Genomic DNA, 25,462 nt, shown 5'->3' with positions numbered 1-25,462 from the left:
CACTTAAACCTTATATACTCAAAACACAAAGGTATGTAAGATATGAACTGAAGACCAACCTCTTTCCTGTGGCATTGGTGACTGGCTCAAGGCAGGATGAGAACTGGATTCTGACTGGCTCCCAGGTGGCTGGGGGGGCATCTGACTTCCTGTAAAAACACAGGAGAGGAAGTGGGGATAGGGAACCCTCTGCATTAATATTACAATTGTGTAAAACCAAGACACAGTTTCATGTATTTAATCTTCATGATCACAAAAGGTATCACTCCACAAAGAAAAACATACAGCTCAAAGAGAGTGATATTTTATACTTTTTTTGTGAAGCAAAGAGGAAGCATGCATAAACATATTTATCAAATCACCTCCTGAAAAGTTCAATTTTCTACTGTATGAGTTCCCAAATTCACAAATCAATCTACAAGCTCAAATCTCTTGACCCACACTTCTACAATACATTTAACAAAATCCCAGAATGATGAAGTCAATTCAGACTCCCAAGTGGGCAAGCAGCATAGTGGCCAACAATCTTTTATGAGTAATATTTACTTAAGATAGCAATAACAACTGACTTCTAAAAAACTTCTAAGTCAATCATAGATTCAACAAAAACTTAGAAGGAAAGCTCAATTAAAAGACACACAACTATAAAATATAGTGTACATTATCACTAAAGAAGAAACACTATTCTGCATCTTTTAATCTTTATTGCTAACAGAGCAATAGTGTCTATTTACCGACTATTTGATTTCCATTTAATTTTTGCTTTTTGTCTTTTCAAACTAAAAGGTAAGCGCCATGAGATAGGAATCAAGTTGTTTACTCCTTTAGTCCCTCCATCAGCATAACAAATAATTAATAAATCTTTGTTATTTCATGGTCCTTAATCTGAGAATAGGAATTAAAGCAAAACACTTTAATTAACTTTATTAAAATAAAACAAAAAATTTTATTTTATTAACTAAAGACAGACAGTGAATTATATGAGGTCTAGAGACATGATTTTTTAATTTAAGAACCATCAGCTCACTTTCCGCCTCAGAAGTATAGATACATTTCTGAGTAAAAGTATTACAGAGTAACAAAGGCAGATGAATTTAGCATAATCCTCAAAGCACTGTTTAACTATTCATTTACTCTTAGACATCTGCAGTAAATTAGTATTAGTACCAAATAAATAAAGCAAAAATACTTACATTTGGGTAAAAACAACTTCTAGGGTAAACACTGCCATCAACTTGGCTACAGATACACAAAAGTTGCTGTGTGTCCACTCAGGGTCATGTGCTTCCTATGAAATACCCTATGGCCCCTAAGCTCCAGTCCATTTAGAAATTTAAAGCACTCTGCAGCCAAATACTGACTTTTTAAAATGTCACTGGGGAATCAGTTGCAGTAAGATAGTAAGTGCTTACATATTAATGATTGTTTCTACATGACAGACTGAATTCATAGACTCATGACAGTAAAAAAAAAAACAAAAAACCAAAAACCAGTAATTCTATGTTAATACAGGACACCACTGCTTACACTATACATGCCCCAGGCACTGCTCTTATATACCATATTTCAAGTAAACATAAAAAAGGCTGTAAGAAAGCTCATGAATTTATAAAATACTGCCATATCTAAGCAGCACTAGTGGTTGTCTGGTGCATTTCTAAGAGATCTCTCTTTAAAGCTATGAGTTATCTACTCATTTACTAAATCTGTCCTTTAAAGAAACAAAGAGTCTTTTCATGGTAATGACAGACTTGCCCAAACTGTTTTAAATTCTCCATTTGGTTTCAATCCCTGTCTTTCCATCGGTAGTTTCATAGTTACTAAGAAATAACTTCATCTCCCATTAGCATAGGTATAAGCATAGTCACAGCAGATGACTGTGACATGATCGGAAAACATGTTTGAGAAACATAATACAGATGATCCAATTCTGTCCACTGTCCATATAAAGACGACAATTCAGAGCTTTCTGAACCAACCTAAATAACTAAACACCTTTCGAACCATAGATTTCTATATGTCATATGTATGATGTTAAGTAAAACCTTTTAAACAAAGTGTGGTAACTATTTTAAAAGAGAATGTTTTCATATGTAGTAAATAAACCAAATTCATGAGAAGGCTTTAATAGTAAAACTAAGTGTTTAAAGAAAGTCTCATTTTGCCCCTAGTCTGTGTCTATGATGATGTAAGCACAACGTGGTGATGTAAGCACTATCTGTGAGGTACAACAAATTCCACCACTTCACATGGAGGTATTCACTCTTCAATGGCTATGTACACAGTACTGTCCACAATTTTTCATGCAACTAAAAAATGAAACATCAGTAAATGACCTTAATGTCTGCTTTTGCCAACTTAAAATTCTAAGCACAAGTTTACATTAAAATTTTTTACAGAAGAGCTCTTATGTGTAATTAATTTAAGACTCAGAGTAAAGCTATAAAGCTAGCACAAGAGTGCTGTGCTCAGTTGTGTCCAACTCTTTGCCAGACTCCTCTGTCCATGGGATTCTCCAGGCAAGAATACTGGAGTGGGTTGTCAGTTCCTCCCTGAGGGGATCTTCCCAACCCAGGGATCGAACCTGCACCTTTCACATTTTTTGCATTGGCAGGTGGCTTCTTTACCACTAGCACCACCTGTATAAGGGGCTGTCGTATATCCCTTAGCCCACCTCTCCTAGTGATCACATCTTATAGAACCTTTATATAATTATCAAGAGGAACTTAAAATGGTAAGAAATTACTAAAGATATTTGAATTTTACCATTTTTTTCCAGTCAGTGCTTCTTTTTTCCATTCTAGGGTCTCATATTGCATCTAGTTGTTATCTCTCTTCAGTCTCCTTCAGTCTAATCTGTCTTTCCTTACATTTATGACCTTGATGCTTTTGAAGAGTTCAGATCAGCTGTTTCGTAGAATGTTCCTCAATTTGGCTTAGTCTGTTATTTTGTCAGGACTGAAGCAAGGTAATGCATTTTGGGATGTGTATGATAAAAGTGTTGTGCCCTTTTTAGTTCATTCTACCAAGAGGTTAATGACATTGATGTTTCATTTGTGGTGACTTTTGCCTTGATAACTTGGCAAAGCTGTTGTCTATCAAGCTCCAAAAACCAGTTACTGCATTTTACTCTTTGTAGTTGATGAGTATCTTAGGGGAGATATTTGAGACTCTGCAAATCCTGTGTCTCCTCAATCTTGCACCTACTAATTTTAGCATCCATTAGAGAATCCTGTCTGCAGCATTTATTACAATGGTGCTTGCTAATGGTAATTCTTTATTTCCCTCTTTCCTTCCACATTTGTGAATGGGAATCTACTATGAGGAAGAATAATCTCTTCTCCACTTGTTTAGATATTTATTAGACTGCTTCTATCCATATGGACTCAATGTGGCAGACACATCACAGAATGACTTCCAGTGAGTCAAATTCTTATGTAATCTCCACTTTTTCACTGAGGGCAGAACCTGTGACTTGGTTTCTAATCAAAGAATATAACAGAAGTGATGGGATATCATTTCTAAAATTATTTTATATGGCAAAGTTAAAGGGATTTTATAGACATAATTAAAGTCCATAATCAGTTGACTTTGAAATAATCAAACGGGAAGTAACCCTGTGAGGCCTGATGCCAAGAGAGGGCTTAGGCCTTCTTTGAGCTGAAGGATGCTCCCGATGGCCTTGACAAAGTAAGCTTCTATGATGGGAACTGAGCTGCACGGCAAGGACAAGGCAGCCTCTGGAACTTCAGGGCCTCACTTCTACAAACACTAGAAACAAATTCTTCCAAACAGTCTGAATGAGACTAGAAGCAAAGTATCCCTGAGTTGAGCCTCCAGATGAGTATGAGACAACCCAACACTTGGACTGGAGCCTTTCAGCCCTGAGAAGAGGACTGAGTGAGGCTGTGACTGGACTTGTGACCGGGAAAAACGTGAGATTAATAAATGTGTGTTGTTTTATGCTGCTAAATTGTGATGATTTGTCATACTGAACAGAAAACTCACACACTCATGGATTAAAATCCAATTGTGCCATTATTTTGTTGCTCAAATTGTTCCAGCTTTGACCATTAGAAGCTCCTTCAAATCTTTATTTTGTAGAAGTCACAAGGTATTACAGGTTCATCTTTTATTTTCCTCACCCCAGTCCTATAATCAATCACCTCTCTTCAGAGCTCTGGTTCTTTTTAGTGGAGAATGGTGTTAAGAGACTAAAATCTGGGCATTGGGCCTGCTCATTGTTTCTGAGGAATTACTGCTTCTAGCCTCTCTCAGTGAAGACATTATGTACACCAATGTGTACATATATACTCTACACCTCAGTATTTGTGTGTGTGTAAAATCGTGAGTTTGGGGCTTCCCTAGCGGCTCAGTGGTAAAGAAACCGCCTGCCAATGAAGGAGATGCAAGAGACCTGGGTTCAATCCCTGAGTTGGGAAGATCCCCTGGAGAAGGAAATGGCAACCCAATCCAGGGTTCATGCCTGGAAAATTCCATGGACCGAGAAGTGTGGTGGGCTGTAGTCCATGGGGTTGCAAAGAGTCGGACATGACTGAACAACTGAACACACACACACTATTGTATTTGGTTAGCTAGTATTTTCCTTAGGATTTTAACACTAGGAGAGGCTTTGAGGGAATTTTTCTAATTAAAAATAGCTTTTAAGAACTAAATCAAAATAATCATCAATTAAACATCTGAAAGAACAAAACATTAGGATTTTAGTTTATAACAAAACTGAGAGAGACAGGCTAATAGGTATACTTTTGGTTAATTAGCACACATCTAGTAATGTATAACTTACAGTGGACAGCCTGAGACATGAATATATTATAGCCTGGTATACTTCATAGACCAAGATGGTGGGACAGTCAGTACTTACAAGTTTAAGTTCTCTTTCTTATAGGCAGCACAGTCTTAACACTCCCCATAATTCTTATCTTACTTCCTTGTATCATTTGTCCTATTCTCACCAGAACATAAATTCTGTGAGTACTGAGAACTCTGTTTTTTTTCCCCTACTATATGCTTTGAACCAGACATATAAGTAAGCATTCAATAAATATTTGTTGATTAAATAAATGTGTGGCTGACTACTCCACAAACCAAGTGCAGACTAATAGTTAGATCTTTATAAGTTATCAGTGATCATGTAGCTTTATCTTACTATTCCAGAGTAGGAATAGGCAAACTTTTCCCTATAAACTGCCAGACAGGATACATTTCAGGTTTTGCAGGCCATATGTTCTCTGTCTAACCATTCAACTCAGCTGCTGTCGTGCAAAAGAAGCCACAGACAACATGTAAACAGAGCAGCATAAATAAAACTTTATTTACAAAAACAGGTGGCAAGCTGGATTTGGCCCAAAGGTGGTAGTCACTGATCCCTATTCTAAACTACAATATCATTAAAGAAACATTCAAGAACACTTGCTCAGAAAGCCAGTAAATATTAAATGGCATTTATTAACAACAGCGATGACTTAGAAAGCCAGCACACCCTCCAAACTTAGTAAAGAGGCCTACATAAATATATGCCAGTAAGAATTTAGTTTGTGCCCTCTTCCAATCAGATCTAGTATAGGGTGCCCTGGATTCCCCAGCACTTAATTCGAGTGCAGTTCTAAGATTTAAATGACAAGTGCATTTAGCAGATATATTTTTAGAGAAGCAATTCCTTGCAGTTTTATGCTCCCAACTTTTTTTGGCAAGACTGAAACAAATAAATCAGAACTACTGATTAGATGCAATCATATTTAAGTTACACTCTATCACTGTTGTGTTGGGGCAGCAGAGAATAAACATGAGATAAACAGGATTTCTACATTAATTATTTATTGAGGCCAAAATTTCTCTGGGTTAATTCCTTTCTAAATTACTATAGCATACAACTACAGGAACTCAGTAAGAACAAGCACACTAACTCTGAACTACAACAGCCTCTGGCAAGCAAATCATTCACCTTTTTAAAAGTAATACCATGCTATCTCTAAATAATACTAATAGACAAAGAAATACCCATAAATCTCATTTTTCAAAAGTTGTTGTGGCCAGGAGAAGAGCATTTCTTCCCTTCACACTGTTGTCGTTTAAAAAAAAAAAAAAAATCAACCTAAGATGGATTTGGGCCTCCCTTGTGGCTCAGCTGGTAAAGAATCCACCTGCAATGTGGGAGACCTGGGTTCGATCTCTGGGTTGGGCAGATCCCCTGGAGAAGGGAAAGGCTACCCACTCCAGTATTCTGGCCTAGAGAATTCCATGAATTGTATAATCCATGGGGTCACAAAGAGTTGGACATGACTGAGTGACTTCACTTTCACAAGATGGATTTAGTCAACCAAGGTGGAATAATGATATAATTAATCAACAGAGTAAATCTGGAGTTTTACTGAGAGACACTTCCAGTTCTCAACTTTCCTGCCTCGAATCCATTCTCCCTCTCCAATTTTACTACATTAACTGACACTGGGAAAAAGTGGATAAACACAGAGCAACATCTGGAAAGCATATTTATCTGTCTTAACAATTTCTTATATAAACTGGAGATGGTTTTACTTCAATGTAAAAAATGATGTTAAAAAAAGCCTCTCCGTACTTACTGTATACAAGGCACTGTACTAAGTGATATTTCACCATTAGTATTTCAAGAGGATTGGCTTCTTTAAATTAACATGAAATGACACATTGACTCACAGAGACCTTAACGATTTTGTTAGCCCATCTTGCTCAATAAAGATCGTTAGGGTGTGCGGGGATCATGAGGTGTTTAGTGACAAACACTTGATCCTATTCATAATTTATTTTTTTTAATTAATAAGGGTAAGACAGGCCTGTTAGGAAACACACGACCTGCAAATTATGTGAATTAAATTGCCAGCTGTGGCTGTTGTTGAATATTGAGAAGAAATGAGGAATACTTCCATTTTGTGAATAATTCTACTATGACCACATTCTTTCCCTGGACTGCTGCTACAAAAATCAATATATATTTTATAGTTTTGAGCAATTAGCAACTGAATTATTCTCCCACTTTTCAAGAAATCTTGGTAGTCACTAACTTTAGTGAGGAGTTGCTGCAGTTTTTTTTGAAAGCACACATTGTAAAAATTACTGCTACCAATTACAAATACATCACAGTCATGATCAACTTTCATTTTGCACTGTCACTCATTATTCAATTCTGTGCATCCCAAACTAAGACACTGGGTTGCATTTTTCTAATACATCCTCATACTTCATGTTATGGAAATCAGCTCTCTCAAGCAGAACATGAGACTCCTCTGCCATAGTTTGACTTTATAGATTTTCTGGAGGATATAATTTCTTATATTTTGCAGCTACTTCATTTCTAAAACACAAAGTACTTGTTGTTATTGTTCAGTCACTCAGTCGTGTCTAACTTTTTGTGACCCCGCGGACTGCAGTATGTCAGGCTTCCCTGTCCTTCACCATCTCCCAGAGTTGCCCAAACTCATGTACATTGAGTCGGTGATGCCATCCAATCATCTCATACTCTGTCATCCCCTTTTCCTTCTGCCTTCAATCTTTCCCAGCATTGGGTCTTTTCCAATGAGTCAGCTCTTCACATCAGTTGGCCAAAGCACTGGCATTTCAGCTTCACCATCAGTCCTTCCAATGAATATTCAGGGTTTATTTCCTTTAGGATTGACTGGTTTGATCTCCTTGTAGTCCAAGGGACTCTCAAGAGTCTTCTCCAACACCACAGTTCAAGAGCATCAGTTCACTGGCGCTCAGCCTTCTTTAAGGTCCAACTCTCATAGCTTTGACTAAATGGACTTATGTTGGCAAAGTAATGTCTCTGCTTTTTAATATGCTGTCTAGGTTTGTTATAGGTTTTCTTCCAAGGAGCAAGGGTCTTTTAATTTCATGGCAGCAGTCACTGGCCACAGTGGTTTTAGAGCCCAAGAAAATAAAATCTGTCACTATTTTCATTGTTTCCCCATCTATTTGCCACGAAGTGATAGGACCAGATGCCATGATCTTAGATTTCTGAACGTTAAGTTTTAAGCCAGATTTTTTCATTCATCTCTTTCACCTTTGAAAGGCCGGACCCCGGGGCCATGATGGGCCGCCCCTCCTCTCTTCCGCCAGCGGGTGAAGTCCCTAGCGGAAGGAGCCTCCCAGATACCGGGGACCAATGGCAGCACACTTCGCCAGCTAAAGCCGCCCCACCCCAGCCACGCGACGACTCCGCCTGGCGACCTATCCGAACCCCCGTTCACTAACCTTACCTTTTTGGGCGATCTGGCCTGACCATCCCCCACAACGAACGCATATAAACCACTTTCCAGCACAGTCCGGACTTCCTTGACCTGCCTCGATAGGGTCCGGGAACCCCGCCCAGGAGTGCTTCCCCATTAAAGCCTGTTAGACACTCTTTTTGGTGTCCTGGTCTTTTACCTAATAACCTTCAAGAGGTTCTTTAGTTCCTCTTCTCTTTCTGCCATAAGGGTGGTGTCATATGCATATCTGAGATTATTGACCTTTCTCCCAGCAATCTTGACTCCAGCTTGTGCTTTTTCAAGCCCAGCGTTTCGCATGATGTACTCTGCATATAAGCTAGGTAGGCAGGGTGACAATGTACAACCTTGATGTACTCCTTTTACAATTTGGAACCAGTCCGTTGTTCCATGTCCATTTCTAATTGTTGCTTCTTGACCTGCATACAGGTTTCTTAGGAGGCAGGTAAGGTGGTCTGATATTCCCATCTCTTTCAGAATTTTCCAGTTTGTTGTGATCCACACATCCAAAGGCTTTAGTGTAGTCAAGCAAACAGAAGTAGATGTTTTTCTGGAACTCTCTTGCTTTTTCTATGATCCAATGGATGTTGGCAATTTGATCTCTGGTGCCTTTTCTGAATCCAGCTTGAATATCTAGAAGTATTCAGTTCACGTACTGTTGAACCTAGCCTGGAGGATTTTGAGCATTACCTGCTAGCACATGAAGTGAGTGCAATTGTGTGGTACTTTGAACATTCTTTGCCATTGCCCTTCTTTGGGACTGAAATGAAAACTGACCTCTTCTAGTCCCATGGCCATTGCTGAGTTTTCCAAAATTGCTGGCATACGAGTGCAGCACTTTCACAGCATCATGTTTTAGGGTTTGAAACAGCTCAGCTAAAATTCCATCACCTCTACTACCTCGTTCATAGCGACACTTCTTAAGGCCCACTTGACTTCGCATTCCAGGATGTTTGGTTCTAGGTAAGTGATCACATGATTGTGGTTATCTGGGTCATTAAGATCTTTTTTATATAGTTCTTCTGTGTGTTACTGCCACCTCCTAATATCTTCTGCTTCTCTTAGGTTCATACCATTTCTGTCCTTTATTATGCCTGTATTTGCATGAAATATTTCCTTGGTATGTCTAATTTTCTTGAGCAGATCTCTAGTCTTTCCTACTCTATTGTTTTTCTCTATTTCTTTGCAGTGCTCACTTACAAAGGCTTTCTTATTACTCCTTGCTATTTTTTGGAACTCTGCATTCAGATGGGTATATTTTTCCTTTTCTCCTTTGCCTTTTGTTTCTCTTTTCTCAGCTATTTGTAAGGCCTCTTTACAAATAGCTGATCCTAACACAAAGTATTGGTTAGGATCTTTTCTTTGCTGTGATAAAGGACAAACATGATTTTGTTTATAGATGGCAATGGAGGATAGCATGGTGGGCTCCATATCTACGGAAATCACTGAACATCTTATCTACGATCATATCCAAATCAATGTGATTAGATAGTGCAGTTCTGCAATGCCAGCAGCAAAGACTTCCCTGGTCATCTTTATAGTAAACCGAAATACCTGCATAATACCAAGAGCAATGGTGTGAGTGAAAAATGAGCTTTCAATAATCCATAAATTCAATGAATGTCCTAGATTTGGCATTTATTTAGATGTTTTGGAAAATCCATAAATTATTTTGAGTATAGCATCTCTCTGTAGGTGTCTCCTGTTTAATCTGTTTCAATAAAGGGAAAAGTTTTTTACTTATTCAGATTCATGAAGCCAGCTACCCCAGTGTGCTCCAAAGCAGACATTTAAAATGCGGAATCTGCTCAGTGTGCAGCTTAGTGCTTACAGTGAACAGTTTACTAAAGGACTTGACTATGGACTCCCAGTACTTACTAATGTTTGGTGTGTTTTAAATAGGATCTCACTCTTACCAGGAGGTGCTCTATCAGGGTAAGGAAGGTGGAAAGCCAGCTGTGAACAGGCTGTCAACACAATACCTTACTGTGAACCAACTCTATCTCACACTAGAGTAGTATAAAACAGAAAGGAACACTTTCCTCTACCTGTACCCTCCAAATGGGAACAAAGAGCCATAGCAACCTGCTCCCTCAACTTCAAACAGGGAACATGAACCTTGGATGACAAACCTTTCTATGTCTTATGGTTTAAAAGTTCATTCAAAATAGGGTAAAACTTTCCTAAGTCCTTACCCAAGAAATTGCAAACTGTTGATGTGTCACTGGTTCCTGAAAATGAAAATCAGTACTGAGAGGCATAATATGTGTACTTCTAAGGCATGAAGGTAATGAAGAAATCCCCAAGAACATGACGGAACTCTTACAAGAACCACATATCTTCACTCCAAACACGCAAATACCTGCTGTACTGTGTTTCCAACTATCCCCTCCACTGTAGTCTCAGGTTTATGAGTCTCACTATTAACTTCACTGCTGAAGTCCAACACAGAGTAGCTGCAAAGGCCTATCACCCATTCTACATAAAAATTATGCCCTCAAAGGGTTGTACTATAAACTCTCTGGGTTTTGTTTTTTTGTAAGCTTGCTATTATACATTATTATTTCACTTGGCCCACTGGATTCAAACCACAAGTTTTCTAATTGCCCTCTGGTATTAAGTACTAAAGCTACCTAATGTCTTTCCAAAGGAAGCCCATTGGATAACCTCACTACATGACACTCATTAAAGTCCTTTTGGGTAGACATTTTCCTACAAAGAACTGGAGGTAAGAAACTAAAAGGCTCTCTCACTAGGTGCATGGTAAGTCAAGTAAGGGAATACAAGGTAAAACAGACTATTCAGTTCAGTTTCAGTCGCTCAGTCGTGTCCGACTCTTTGCAACCCCGTGAACTGCAGGATGCCAGGCCTCTCTGTCCATTACCAACTCCTGCAGTTTATTCAAACTCATGCTTATTGAGTCGATGATGCCATCCAACCATCTCATCCTCTGTCATCCCCTTCTCCTCCTGCCTTCAATCTTTCCCAGCATCAGGGTCTTTTCAAATCAGTTAGTTCTTCGCATCAGGTGACCAAAGTATTGGAGTTTCAGCTTCAACATCAGTTCTTCCAATGAATATTAAGGACTGATTTCCTTTATGACTGACTGGTTGGATCTCCTTGTAGTCCAAGGGACTCAAGAGTCTTCTCCAACACCGCAGTTCAAAAGCATCAATTTTTCAGCACTCAGCTTTCTTTATAGTCCAACGCTCACATCTATACATGACTACTGGAAAAACCATAGCCTTGACTAGACGGACCTTTGTTGGCAAAGTAATGTCTCTGCTTTTCAATATGCTGTCTAAGTTGGTCATAACTTTCCTTCCAAAGAGTTAAGTGTCTTTTAATTTCATGGCTGCAATCACCATCTGCAGTGATTTTGGAGCCCCCCAAAATAAAATCTGACACTATTTCCACTGTTTCCCCATCTATTTGTCATGAAGTGATGGGAACAGATGCCATCATCTTAAGATTTCTGACTGAATGTTGAGCTTTAAGTCAACTTTTTTACTCTCCTCTTTCACTTTCATCAAGAGACTCTTTAGTTTTTCTTCACTTTCTGCCATAAGGGTGGTGTCATCTGCATATCTGAGGTTATTGATATTTCTCCCGACAATCTTGATTCCAGCTTATGCTTCATCCAGCCCAGTGTTTCTCATGATGTACTCTGCATAGAAGTTAAATAAGCAGGGTGACAATATACAGCCTTGATGTACTCCTTTCCCTATTTGGAACCAGCCTGTATGCAGGTCAGGAAGCAACAGTTAGAACTGGACATGCAACAACAGACTGGTTCCAAAGCAGACTATTAGACTTTACTATTTCGATCTCTAAAATCTTTAACTCAAGATAAACCAGAGCCCTAAACACATATAGGAAATTCTCAGCACTAAAATGTAACATTCTTAGTCTGGACTATTCCTAAAAGACCTACAAGGTGTGAGAGAGGGGCAGGGTCTGATTTTACTGAGGCATGATTTTCAGTCTTGTGCTACAGCTGTTGAGGGACCTGAGCAATGTGGCTTAACCTGGGTGCTCACTTTGTTCCCACTGCCATTCGGTTCAGATCTTTACTCCTCCAATTCTGGTCAAGTGATTAAAAACTGTTTCTTTGTGAGAAATACCACTAAATAAAAGACAAAACCTTGAAAGTTTATCAACTTTATGTGTGAAGACATGTTATGACCAAAGATTTAATTTGGTTGAAAGCAGAAGCCACTTCCATCTTTGTGATATTTGATGATCTCAGGAGGTATCCCTTATGAATATCAGAGACACCCTGAAATATACAAACTACCATGCTGAAAATCTGCTCAATGCCTGTACTCAGCATCCTCATAAACATACACTCTTTCCGACAGCTTTAAAGCTCAGGTATACAATTTAAAAGTCTTTAAGGTGCAGAAAATTCTTTGAGGAAAGAGAAGATTTGTTTGGATATAACATAGCTAGCCTGTCCTCCACACGGAAGTCTAGATCCACAGTACTCTGTCATCTATAAGAAAGACATAGGTTCTGAACTTTACTCCTACAGAACACCAGACACAAAATGCAGAATAGCTACCAGCTAAATCTGTTCTAATCCTTGCTTTGATGTAAGGTAAGAGGCAGGGGAGGGGAAATCATAGAGCAGGCAAGTTTCTATTTCTCTTGAGAGGACAAATTAATAAAAATAAAACTTAATTTCCCCCTACTCTTACCCATTCTTATTCCTCCTCAATATTTTTCCTCTTTCTAGGATTCCTTTTTTCTTTGAGAAGCTTAATATTTGGCTGCCTTCTGAAGAAATGGGTATAGTGACAGATGAAAGAGTTGTATTCATCGTATAATTCAGAATAAGGGAAAAAATCGACTGCTGTGCATTTAAGATTCTAACAACCTTGCAATTTTGTATAGTCGTTTCCCCCACCCGTTCTTTTGAAGAAATCTGCTTTTATTCTGTTAATAACTAACCGCAGTTGCAGCAGCATGGATCCGATTAGCAGTTCTTATGGTACAAAGGGGAGAGGGAAAAAAAGCTGTGAACAGGGGTGCCAATTTGTCCACCTGGGCCCCCAGGAGAAAGATTAGATGAGGCGCCTGCCTGCTCCCTTTTTTCCACTTGATCGCTGCTCTATACTGCCTGATAGAGACAGGCCTTTTGAAAGCCAAGGGACTTCCTTTCCTTTAATAACCGTTTCACTTGCTTCCATCCCCTCTTGTCACAAATTTATCATTATGGGTCCCAATACGTCAGGACAACTCTCAAGTGTAAACATAAGTAGCTATGGAAAGTACCCACACAGTGATGCTCACCTGTGTCAAGATGTTTGGCATCTACCATAGGGACCCAAAGAGGAGTCTACACAGAGAGACCCTGCAGGGAGGGGGACCATGCTTTCCAGACAGCAAGGTGGGACACATGGTCAGTCCACAGGCATTTTTGTGCTACTTCTGGATGAAAGAAGGTAGGAAAAGATATACAGCCTGGGGGTTTACTGGGATTTGAGGAAAATGGCATAGTATATATAAATTTGGGACCGACAGTAAAAATACTGGCATTGCAGGTGACATGGTTTCTACGTATTTTCTATATAGATGTATAATTACTGCATGTACTAAAATATAATACTATTTTCTCAAAGTGTTTAAAAATTCACTGCGCTTATAATTACACTTAATAATGAGAGCTTACTGTCATGATAAAACTTCCTTGGTATAAAACAACTTTTAATAGCAAAAGTGAAAGCACTGTAGTATGCTGAAAGAGAGGGTGGGATGATTTGGGAGAATGGCATTGAAACATGTATAATATCATATGTGAAACGAATCACCAGTCCAGGTTCGATGCAGGATACAGGATGCTTGGGGCTGGTGCACTGGGATGACCCAAAGGGATGCTATGGGGAGGGAGGTAGGAGGAGGGTTCAGGATGGGGAACACAGGTATACCCGTGGTGGATTCATGTTGATGTATGGCAAAAACAATACAATATTATAAAGTAAAAAATAAATAAATAAATGATAAATGGTAAAAAAAAAAAAGAAAAAAGAAAAGAAACCTAAGGCTTCTGACTGAAATCTCTATGTTCTAGGCAGCACAACCAACCCTCTATTATTTTTACTTAAAGGTACTAGGGTAGCCTGTGGGGTGGGGTGGGCAGTGGTGATGAGCTCAGGAGTATGCCTCTTAGGAACAAAGGATGACTAGGCTATGGGCAAAGCACCACTCTAGAGGCACCTGCAGAGGGGCCTGGTGGGCAAGCCCAGGTCAGCAGAGCCTCTGATACAGGGACCAGTCCAAGAGAGCAGGATATTAACTGCTGCAGCACAAACAGGAAGGAGGACATTCTGGATCACATCCTTATGTGTTTTTTATCTACGCTTTTATTTCAGATTTTAAATAAACGTTCAGCAAGTATCCTTTTTCATGAATACGTGTTTCTTACCTACCTCTGCTTGTCACTTTCACATATCTGGAGCCTATTATTCGTGTGTTGCTGCCCTTAGCAACATTCCAGCCCTTAGCTAAAATTACCTAGCCAGTGCTGACCATCTGGGTAATGACAGAACCCTCCCAAGAGCCAATCTGTTTCTAATTGGCCATTTTCTTTGAAGACATGGTTAGTTACTAACAGATATTAATTAAAAAAAAATGAGATAATGAAAAAAACTGGACAATACATAAGCCCAGAATGTTGCTACAGTACTTATGTGACACAATTTCTGTACATGATGGATTAGTATCAGGCAGGGTCTACATATGTAGAGGTCTGGTTTAAATTGACAGATTTTGGGACCACTATTTCAGGTTCTGTTTTTGAGACGAAGAAAACAGAATAATCTTATCACAGTGGAATCTCTTCCCGGGGGAAGGCAAATAGAATGATCCCATAAACTGTGAATTGTGGGCTTCCCGGGTGGCACTTGTGGTAAAGAATTCGCCTGCCAAATCAGGAGACATAAGGGATGTGGGTTCAACCCCTGGGTCGGAGAGATCCCCTGGAGGAGGGCATTCTTGCCCTCCAGTATTCTTGCCTGGAAAATCCCATGGACGGAGGAGACTGGCAGGCTACAGTCCATAGGGTTGCAAAGAGTCAGATACAACTGAAACAACTTAGCACATAAACTGTGAAACACAGATGCAGAAAGATGGCTTCCAGCCATAGGATGAAAGGCTATGTAAGTTACAAATTTTAGTACTTTCTTTTCTTGAATACTTGTTTATTCTAAGAGAACTGCGAACTCTTTTTAATTGGGCCAACATTTCTGGAGTGCCTTTTAGTTGTCAAGCACTGTTCTTGGCACTGAGGATAAAAAGGAAGCAATGATCACTGCCTTCAGGAGGCTCCTGGGCTATCTAAAGGACCCTAAACAACAGGATAGACAGTAGGACTCTCTCTGATATGGAGGGATTGGTATGATCTTGCAAAAGAACAGACAATGGAGTTGGGTCTTGAAGGGTAAGTAGGAGTTTGCCGGTTGGTAATGGGCAGGATGGATCCAGGCAAAAGGAATTCAGTTCTGAAGGAGGAAAATCTGACCCAAAGCCACTTTTAGCAGATCTGAAACAGGGAATACTAAGCTAGTTTACTCTGTCCACTTTCAGTAAAAAGTAACATGCAACATAAACAAACAAACAAAAAACTGGGGTTCAACTCTCTTAAAAATACATGTTTTTGCCTTTTTTGCAAGCAGAATTTAAATGACACGATTCTTGGATTTTGTGTGAAGTAGACTTAAAGGAACAACTGTGAAAATAAGGGATTCTATTACTAACTGAATTAAGCCGGAGACTATAACAATTATTTTATCAAAAAGATTTATTCCCATGACATTATAATTTCAATTGAATTAGAACCTAGCTATAGAAAGTTTTTTTTTAAAAAGGTAATATGCTGCCCCATAAAAAATGAGTTATTTATCTCTGAGCTTTTTATAACCCATACATACATGACCATAACTGGGAGTACTAGTTTCCTTTTAAAACATGCCCTGCCTATTCTAAAGTCAAGGGAAGTGTTAGCTGAAATGGATACAGGTGGTCTCTTTCACGTTCCACAAAATCTTACTCTGCACCGCTTCTAGAGCACCAGACTCTCCTTATTTTCCGTTTCTGTCACTGGCTGTTCTTTTTCCTCTTCATGGTCTCTTACATTTTGGAGTGCCCTAGGGTTCAGTCCTCAGAATTCTTCTCTCAGTAGTTCCAACCCTGGCTACACATAATAATCACCTGGACAGCTTACCACAGAGTATTCCACTCAGACCCATTAAGCTGGCATCTGTGGGGTCCGGCCCAGGACGTTTCACATAGTCAGAGTTGAGAACCCCTGCCCTCACTCATTCCCCAGATCAGGAGCTCCCAGACGGCAACTTCAGCTTCAGCTAGGAAATTGCCAGAAACGCAAAGTCTCCAGCTTCACCCAAACCTACTGAGTCAGAAACTGGGTGTGGGGTCTAGCCATCTGTGCTCTCACTGGGCCTCCAAGTGACTGTAGTGCAGGACAGGTGTCCTGGGTGACAGCATCTAGATCCCTAACGACTCATAGGCTTTTTTCTCCAGCCTAGATCTCTACTCAGAATCCAGAGTCTTCGTATAACCAGCTGCCTATTCAAAAGTTGCCCTCCGGATGCCATATGCTGCTGCTGCTAAGTCACTTCAGTCATGTCCAACTCTGTGTGACCCCATAGACGGCAGCCCACCAGGCTCCCCCATCCCTGGGATTCTCCAGGCAAGAACACTGGAGTGGGTTGCCATTTCCTTCTCCAATGCATGAAAGTGAAAAGTGAAAGTGAAGTCGTGGACTGCAGCCTACCAGGCTCCTCCGTCCATGGGATTTTCCAGGCAGGAGTACTGGAGTGGGGTGCCAGTGCCTTCTCCCCCGGATGCCATATAGGCTTCTCAAATGCTACATCTTCAAAACCAAACTCCAGATTTCTCTTTCAAAAATTTACTCCTTCTTTTGTCTTCCACTGGACAGAACCACTGTCTACCACCAATCTCTCAGGCCAAAAACATCCTGTCCCCACTACTGCTACCCACACATCTAGCCATGACCAAGCCCCCCACCCTCCCCCTGGCTACTGCAACAACCCCCTAACGAGTCTCACTGTTTCTGCCCTGCCCCCTCTATAGTCCACTCAGCAGCCACAATGACCCTTTTACAGTCTGCCCTGGATCATGCCATTCTCTGCCTTCTCCACCATCACACTTAAATTCCTCAATTCCAATCATAACCTACAAAACCCTACAGAAGCTGGTCTTGGGTTGCCCTCTAATCTAACCACCTATCATTCTGTTCCATCTCCCTTCCCCACTATGCTTCAGCCCCAAAGATTTCCTTCTGGGTCCCCTGCCCAGCACTCAAACACACCCCTGTTTAGGGCCTTCGTACTCGCTCTTTGCTCTACCTGGATACCTCACTCCTAGACTTGCTTTTGACCTTCATTCACTGAGCCTCTTGTTCGAATATTAATTTCTTAGAGACACCGTCCCTAATTATTGCCATCTAAAGAAGCAATCTGAAATAGAACTGCCATATGACCCAGCAATCCCACTGCTGGGCATACACACCAAGGAAACCAGAATTGAAAGAGACACATGCACTCCAATGTTCATCGCACCACTGTTTATAATTAGCCAGGACATGGAAGCAACCTATATGTCCATCAGCAGACGAATGGATAAGAAAGCTGTGGTACATATACACAATGGAGTATTACTCAGCCATTAAAAAGAATACATTTGAATCAGTTCTAATGAGGTGGATGAAACAGGAGCCTATTATACAAAGTGAAGTAAGCCAGAAAGAAAAACACCAATACAGTATACTAACGCATATATATGGGATTTAGAAAGACAGTAATGATAACCCTGTATGTGAGACAGCAAAAGAGACACAGATATATAGAACAGTCTTTTGGACTCTGTGGGAGAGGGAGAGGGTGGGATGATTTGGAAGAATGGCACTGAAACATGTATATCATATGCGAAATGAATCACCAGTCCAGGCTCGATGAATGATACAGGATGCTTGGGGCTGATGCACTGGGATGACCCAGAGGGATGGTATGAGGAGGGAGGTGGGAGGGGAGTTCAGGATAGGGAACACCCGTGTACACCCATGGCAGATTCATGTTGATGTATGGCAAAACCAATACAACACTGTAAAGTAATTAGCCTCCAATTAAAATAAATTTATATTAAAAAAATAAAGAAGCAATCTGATTCCCTCCCCCCAACAATAAGCTATTTACTATTTGCATATTTCCTGTCTTTCTTATTAGAATTTAAGTTTCATGAGGACAGGTCCCTTTGCCATTTATATTCAGTTTTATTTCTTTAATTCTAGAAACATGCCCACAGCATAAGATCCATTGAGCACTTTGCTGAATTAATGACTAAAAGAAGAAAACGAGCAGTTGGGCTAGTGGGCTTTCCTCAGGACATCATCTAATTCTCCCAACAGCAAAAGTGCAACATGCTACTAAAAAAAAAAAAAATCAGTGAATTAATACATTTGGCATCCTCAGCAAGGTCACATTCTTGGCATTCGGCTATACGCATTTAACGTAGTTTGCAAGTACAAACTCTTATGTCACTTTCTGTTTGGAAAAGAGAGTATCAACATTAACAATCTCTGGTTTTATCATTTATAAACACGCAGATGTGGATTATTAAAGATTAATGCATTTTAGGACTGGTGCCGGCATTCCGTTTGTCTCTTGCCGAAACCAATTCTGTTCTTCATTAGTCAATGACAACCCATATCACCCTGCTATGGAAGAGAAATCAAAGGTGTAAGTGTGAATTGAGAGTAAGTGATGAAACTGATTAGTAAGAGACTTAACGGCTATAATCAATCAACACATCATAATAATCTTGGCTCCAGGGTTATCAGAAGATAGGGAAATAAACATGACACTCCATGTAAAACAGTTTTGTTCCTTTCACAACTACCATTTTTTTCCCTTTAGAAAGTAGAGTAACACATAAAAAGTTAGTGGAAACCAACTTCAGAAACATCTTGACTGGAAGAACTATTCACTTTATCACCATTTTCCAAAATGTAGTAAAGTGATTTTTGAAACTTGTACTTTTAGGCTAAAATTAGCTCCTAAAAGCTTTTGTGCCCCTCCCTTCCGATTCCTCATTCCCAGTGAGGAAGAGAGTACAACAGGTCGATGCCAATAGCGTTAACACTGGCAGTGCACTGCTGGTTCAAGAAGCAACAGCAGTCAGTCAGTTAAGCACAGGATGAGAGCAGTATCAGTCTACTGAGCTCAAGAAATGAAAATAAACGGCAAACAAGGCTTTGAAGTGCTTCTTCAGGGAATAAAGTAAAAAAATAAAATAAAAAATAGGGGAGAAGTGGGAGTGGACTGCTGGATCTAGTACGTCAGCACTTTCATCACCACTGAGCTTACAGAGCTGGATGAGGCACAAAACAGCACCCTGGTGACACAGGCTTTCCTGTATTTTCATATGCGGAAGATCAAAGAAAGGAAATGGAAAATGAGAGGAGAGTTTAAACTGAACTGCATGACTTAATTTTAACTAAGAGGGGGGAGCAAAACCAAGTGGGACTGTGTATTTTGAGAAAATCCCACTGTTCTCATTTCTGAATGTGAGAGGAGGATAAAAGGCTTACTTTGAAATTTGTTCAGATGGAAAAACTGGAACGATTTCTGCTTTTGGAAAGGAGGAGAAAAAACTCATTACCCAATGATCAGAACACCTGACTTGGGTCAGGAGAGACCCCTAAAGGGCAGAGTAGCTAAGAACGCTAGAGCAGCTGATTTCAATGCAAGGACCTGGCTGCAGGTCAGCAACGGGGAACCTGCCCTTTAGAAACAGCGGGAGACCTAGGTACAGCCAGGATCCTGGCTGCATTCTAAGTTAGTATCTTAAAGGGGGAGGCTCTAATAACCAGTAACCATGCCACTGCAGCTCTCTAAAAGACAAAATACATTGTTGCTTTCTTAAGCATTGCTAAACGTAATTTGGAAAGGATCTGAAATTACTGTTTTGTATAACACAAATATTTTACTTTGTAAGGGAAAAAAATACTGCCTGAAGTTCTCTTTGGTTTGTAGAATTGCTGAATCGATGTTTTCTGGGCTGCCACAGATTAAAAAAACGGATATATCAATGGCATTTTGTGTTTAAGAATTTTTTTTTTCCTCTGCACAGCTTGCCAATAAGCAGCATGCATCTTGCCTCAACAAGCTGTTGCAGGATTTCCACTTCACGAGAAGCCAAAAAGGAACACTTGATGGATGTTTCAAAATAAGATTACCAGGTAGGGTGACTGTGCAGACTTTCAATAAAAATTTTTAGTGATTCTACTGTTATCATGAAAGGAAACTGGTTTAGAAGCACTTATAGAAATTAACTCATAACTTTACCCTGAGTTTTATTAAACAAGGGTAAATTAAAAAGTAGAAAAATTACTTATTTAGAATGGGTTGGGCTTGAGCCCTAAGAGTTCTAAAAATCCAAGGGGAATGGATTAAAAAAGAGAGACACTGATTTGCATCCTCCGGTGTTCATTTCATAGGTACTAATCTTGACAAATTAGACCAGGAACTATCATTTCCTCTCACTAAAATCCTTCCTGTTCACTCCAGCCTATGACTAACTCCTAACTGCAATTCATTTTTCTCTTTCCCATTATAGCATCCTTACAGAATCTGGTTGTCTGAATGTCAAATTAAGCAAGAAAATTATTTTTTTTTTAACCAGAATATCTTCTTGTTTGTATCTGCAACTATATCAGCTCCTACAGAAATCTACTTAGCTCTCATTTTGAAGCAGAGAGTAAAGCAAGTGAACACTTACACAGAAGAACTCTAAATATACCTTAACGCTGCCCAAAGAGTTATCTTCCATGTTTAATCTACTATGTGCCACCTTCTTCAGAATTCATTCTTTCAGCGTCTGAGATTTTCCTGAGGGGCACAAATTCATTATTGTAGCTGGTACGCTAGATGCATCGCTCACCATCCGGGAACTGACATGATAAAGCTTCAAAGAATCAGGCTTAACCATAAAGTAACTGGTGCTTTATGAGAGCGGAAGGGCGATCTCTGGCAAAGCCATTTCTGCAGGCTCTTAAAATCCATGATCCTTTTCAAAGGACAGCCACTTATTTGGCAGGTATGAGTCTCTGTAAGGAAAGAGGGACAGAGCAGCTATGCCCAGGGAGGTGCCTGTGCAGAGAAGCTCAGGAGGGATAGGCTCCAGCTGGTTGCAAAGGCAGGAAACCGGACGGGGCGGTGGGGGGGGGTGCGGCGCGCCACAAATGGAATAAGATCAGAGCAAGCTTGAGAGACTGCTGAAAGACGACTCTCCCCTTGCCCTCCTTCCTCCTTTCCAGCCGCTCAGCACTGAGTATACTCTGACCCACAGCCTCATGCTCTCTTCCGGCCAGTAGTCAATCTGGGGAAGGACGAGGTGGGAGGTGAGACATGGCAGAGAGGAAAGTACATACAAGTTAAAGGGAGGGGGTTTCACATTCACATTTGATGAAATTTTATTTTGTTTCTGTCTATGACAGCTAGGAAAATGTTGACTTTGATTGGTCTTCTCATAACAAACACCTAATACTATGCCAGAAGAAGAATGGTTTGAAACAAATGTCTCTTCATCATGACATTAATGAGAATACCTACTTCTCTATCTTTGGTCCTAGTTTATTATTGCCAATAGCCCTCTGCTGTCAGAAGAAAGTGATTAACTCTACCTAAAACTGGATTTGGTACAAACACTTAAAAAAAAAAAGTAGGGAGGGGGCAGGAAATATGTTCAGGAATTTACAGATTTTATCCTTAGATCTTTAATAATAAAACCAATGAACTGTCCTCAACAGTCTGAACATTTAAAAGTTTCTACAGACAAAAATGTCTATCAGGCTATGAACAGTTAATATCTGCCTGCCTATCATCGTCCCCTACTGATGTTCACCGTTCTTAATATTTAATCACTGTTGCTGCTTACAGCGCATGGAGAAAAAAGCTGACAAAAGCCTTTGTCCAATAAAATAAAAATTAAAAAGTTCGGCTTATTTACATTTTTGCTTTGTTAGTAAACTGTAATGGTTGGCTCTGGAGGCAAGACAAGTGAAATTAACATTCACTAAATCTTTTGGCAACAGCAATGCATTCTGATATTGTGCTGCGTCAGCTTCCACTACGTGTTAGGACGAATTAGGCCTGGTGTAAGACCTACACAATACACTGTGTTAGGACGAATTAGGCCCAGTGTAAGAACTACACAATACATTCAAGACCCAACCGTTTATACTCCTTAAATCAAGATACATAACTTGATTCCTGGCTGTAACCCAGGAAGCAATGCAATGGGATCATTTATTAGAAGGAAAACAAAATGTGTACTATCATACATTTCAGAATCAACTGCACCCTACATTGTAGATTTACTTTATTTAATGTGTACATACACACATACTAACAATTAGAAAGACAGGGAGATTTCTTTTTCTAAATATAAAAACATCAACCAGAAGAGGAATGAGAAATGAAACACTAAGTAAAAACCTAGAAAATGTATAATAGCACTGAGGGAACATATAACATATACATTTCCATTTTCAAATGCTTGTTTAGATTAGACCACCAAGCTGAATCCTTTCCCCCCTAACCATAGACAGCTGTGATGCTGGAGCCCAGTAATGTGCAGACAAAGGAAGAGAATCCATGTGGCTACTCACCACAGAAAATCTCCATCCTGCTTTTCAAAAGAACGCAGGAAGGAAAAGCCCCACTGAGTTAGGGATGTGCCAGGGCCGATGTCGTGCCAGCGCATCACAGTACTTGTTCCCATGACACTCACAATGTTCACAAGGCAGCATGACAGGAGGGCGAATGTGCAGTGGATGGAGAAACGGTTTCACAGGCAAGAAACAGAGTCAGCCATTCGGGGTGCTTTCCTGGGCTTTTGTTTATTCACCTCTGTGATACTTATCATTAGCTGTCGATTTCATTTACCAGAGCAGAGATGGAGAAAAATGACTGCTCTTCTTCAACAAACCCAGGGAGAGCCATGCTGGGAAGACTCTTCCCATAACATTCTGGCTTTACCTCACCCCAGCTATCAGATACACAACAGCTGTGCATTTTAACAATGACTTGCTGGAGAGGCAATGATTGAAAGAGCCAATCTGTGACACATGGAGAGGAGGCAGCAAGATACAGCAGGAGTTAATGGGAGAGAAGTAGGGTCAGGGAAAACCAGTCAGTGCTGGGAATGGGAAGAAGGGTGAGGGAGAAAAGAAAGCAAAAGGCTACAGACAGAAAAATACAGGGAAATTCCAAACAGATGTTTTCAAAAAGCAATCTGAGGATCATGCCGAGGGTGAGAAACCATGTGATCTCTGTCGGACATTTTTGTTTCATTGGTTCAGACTCAGAAGCAAATGTAGACAGACTAGAAACTACCTTAGAATCTAGAGTGTATGTGTGTGTGCTCAGTCTCTCAGTTGTGTCCGGCTCTTTGCAACCCCAAGGACTGCAGCCCTCCAGGCTCCTCGGTCCATGAAATTTTCCAAGCAAGAATACTGGAGTGGGTTGCCATTTCCTACTCCAGGGGATCTTTCTGACCCAGGGATTGAACCCGTGTCTCTTGAGTCTCCTGCACTGGCAGGTGGATTCTTCACTACCAGCGCCACCTGAGAAGCCTTAGAAGCTAAGGTACAGACCAACAAAACTTAACATCCGGTCTAGAGATGGGAAAAGGAGGTGAGACTACTAAATCAGCTCTGAAGGGCTCGTTTATTCTCTAAGGAAGCATGCCTGCATTTAGTTAAATATAAACCCCAAATAATCAACTTTATATCATCTCTAAAGTGTGGTTTTATTACTTATGACATAGTTCAAAAAAGTGTATTTAAAAAAAATTTAAAAGAAGGGCAGACAGACTAAAGCAAGGGGAAGACCACGTTCTCCCCCCCAATAAAATATGGCATGATTTTTAACAAATCCCCATAAAATAACACCACATAAAGTTTTCTGATGAGCATCTGTTAAAAATGCATGTTTGAATGTCCCTGGGCATGGCTACGGAACAGAGTAGAGAAACAGGTGACATGTGGACTCGGGCCTCGAGGATGACTATCAAGAGGCCAGGACGAGAGTGTTGACAGCTCTGGGGCCCCTCTGTGTGAATCGCAAAAGGGCGCCCTTTCTCCCTGGAGGGCTGCTGTATTTCACTCCACTTACTCCTCTGGTCCACATCCCTGGACCAACAAGCAACTTGCTCAAGTGAGTATGGCAGCTCTGGCTAGAAACAGGGAGAGGGTGGGACTGATACTGTCTAAATATATGCAAAAAGTGTGAGAAATAACCCAGGATTCTGATCTGTTCATCTATTGGTAAATTTTATGCTCGACTGCCTGCCCATCACATCACACAGAAATCGATTTGCCAACAATCTGAGTGAAGCAAGGGTTTAAAAAAAATGCTTGTCTTCTGTCTCCTCTTAACTTTCTCAGACTCAACCTCTCAGAAGAGCAACCACTGACCTACCTGTTTTTTTTTTTTTTTCAAGTTAGGACAAAAATGGATTCAACTTTGTGAAAATACATTATGCTTTCATGGCTAGTTCTAGTGGTCCTACTGAATAATCTCAGTAAACTCAGCAAGTCATCACTGGGAACTTTATATACATGTTCTCTGAACGGTACAAGAAAACCACTGGTGTAAGATTCAGACTTGTAGCCCAAACCCCGAGTTACTCTGGAGAGTAATGATCATGGACAAGTCTCTATACTCATTTTGAATAACAACAATAACCATAATCAAAACAATAACTGTAATCACAACAACAATTAACATCCACTGAATGCTTACTGCAAGCTTGCTTTATATACATTAACACATTTCATCTTCATAGTAACCCTGTGAGATGTGGTTATTATCTTTATAGACACAGAAACTGAGGCACAAGGAGGCTTAGCAGCTTGCCAAGTGGCAATAAGACGAGGAGGGGGGATCAGATGATTAAGAAAGTTTCTCCAGCTCAAATGTTACTTATAATTCCATCTGAGAGAAAGGTAAAGTGAAAGTGAAAGTGAAGTCACTCAGTGGTGTCTGACTCTTTGCGACCCCATCAACTGTAAGCCCAGGCGCCTCCGGCCATGGGGTTCTCCAGGCAAGAGTACTGGAGTGGGCTGCCATTTCCTTCTCCAGGAGAGAAAGGTA

General features: G+C 40.3%; 1 protein-coding gene across 6 annotated transcripts in view; it reads right to left on the bottom strand.

Annotated features, from left to right (window-relative positions):
• Positions 1-25,462, bottom strand: part of ARID1B (AT-rich interaction domain 1B) — a 425,587-nt gene that overhangs the window by 96,976 nt on the left and 303,149 nt on the right. For all 6 annotated transcript variants that reach the window (XM_018053399.1, XM_018053402.1, XM_018053401.1 and 3 more), the window contains one exon: positions 60-149. In XM_018053399.1, the coding sequence (XP_017908888.1) occupies positions 60-149 (90 nt within the window). The remainder of the gene's footprint in view (positions 1-59; positions 150-25,462) is intronic.

Source organism: Capra hircus, chromosome 9 (genome assembly GCF_001704415.2).
Source record: "Capra hircus breed San Clemente chromosome 9, ASM170441v1, whole genome shotgun sequence".
NCBI lineage: Eukaryota > Metazoa > Chordata > Mammalia > Artiodactyla > Bovidae > Capra > Capra hircus.
Note: the sequence above shows the minus strand (reverse complement) of the source record. Positions and strands in the feature narration are given on the sequence as shown.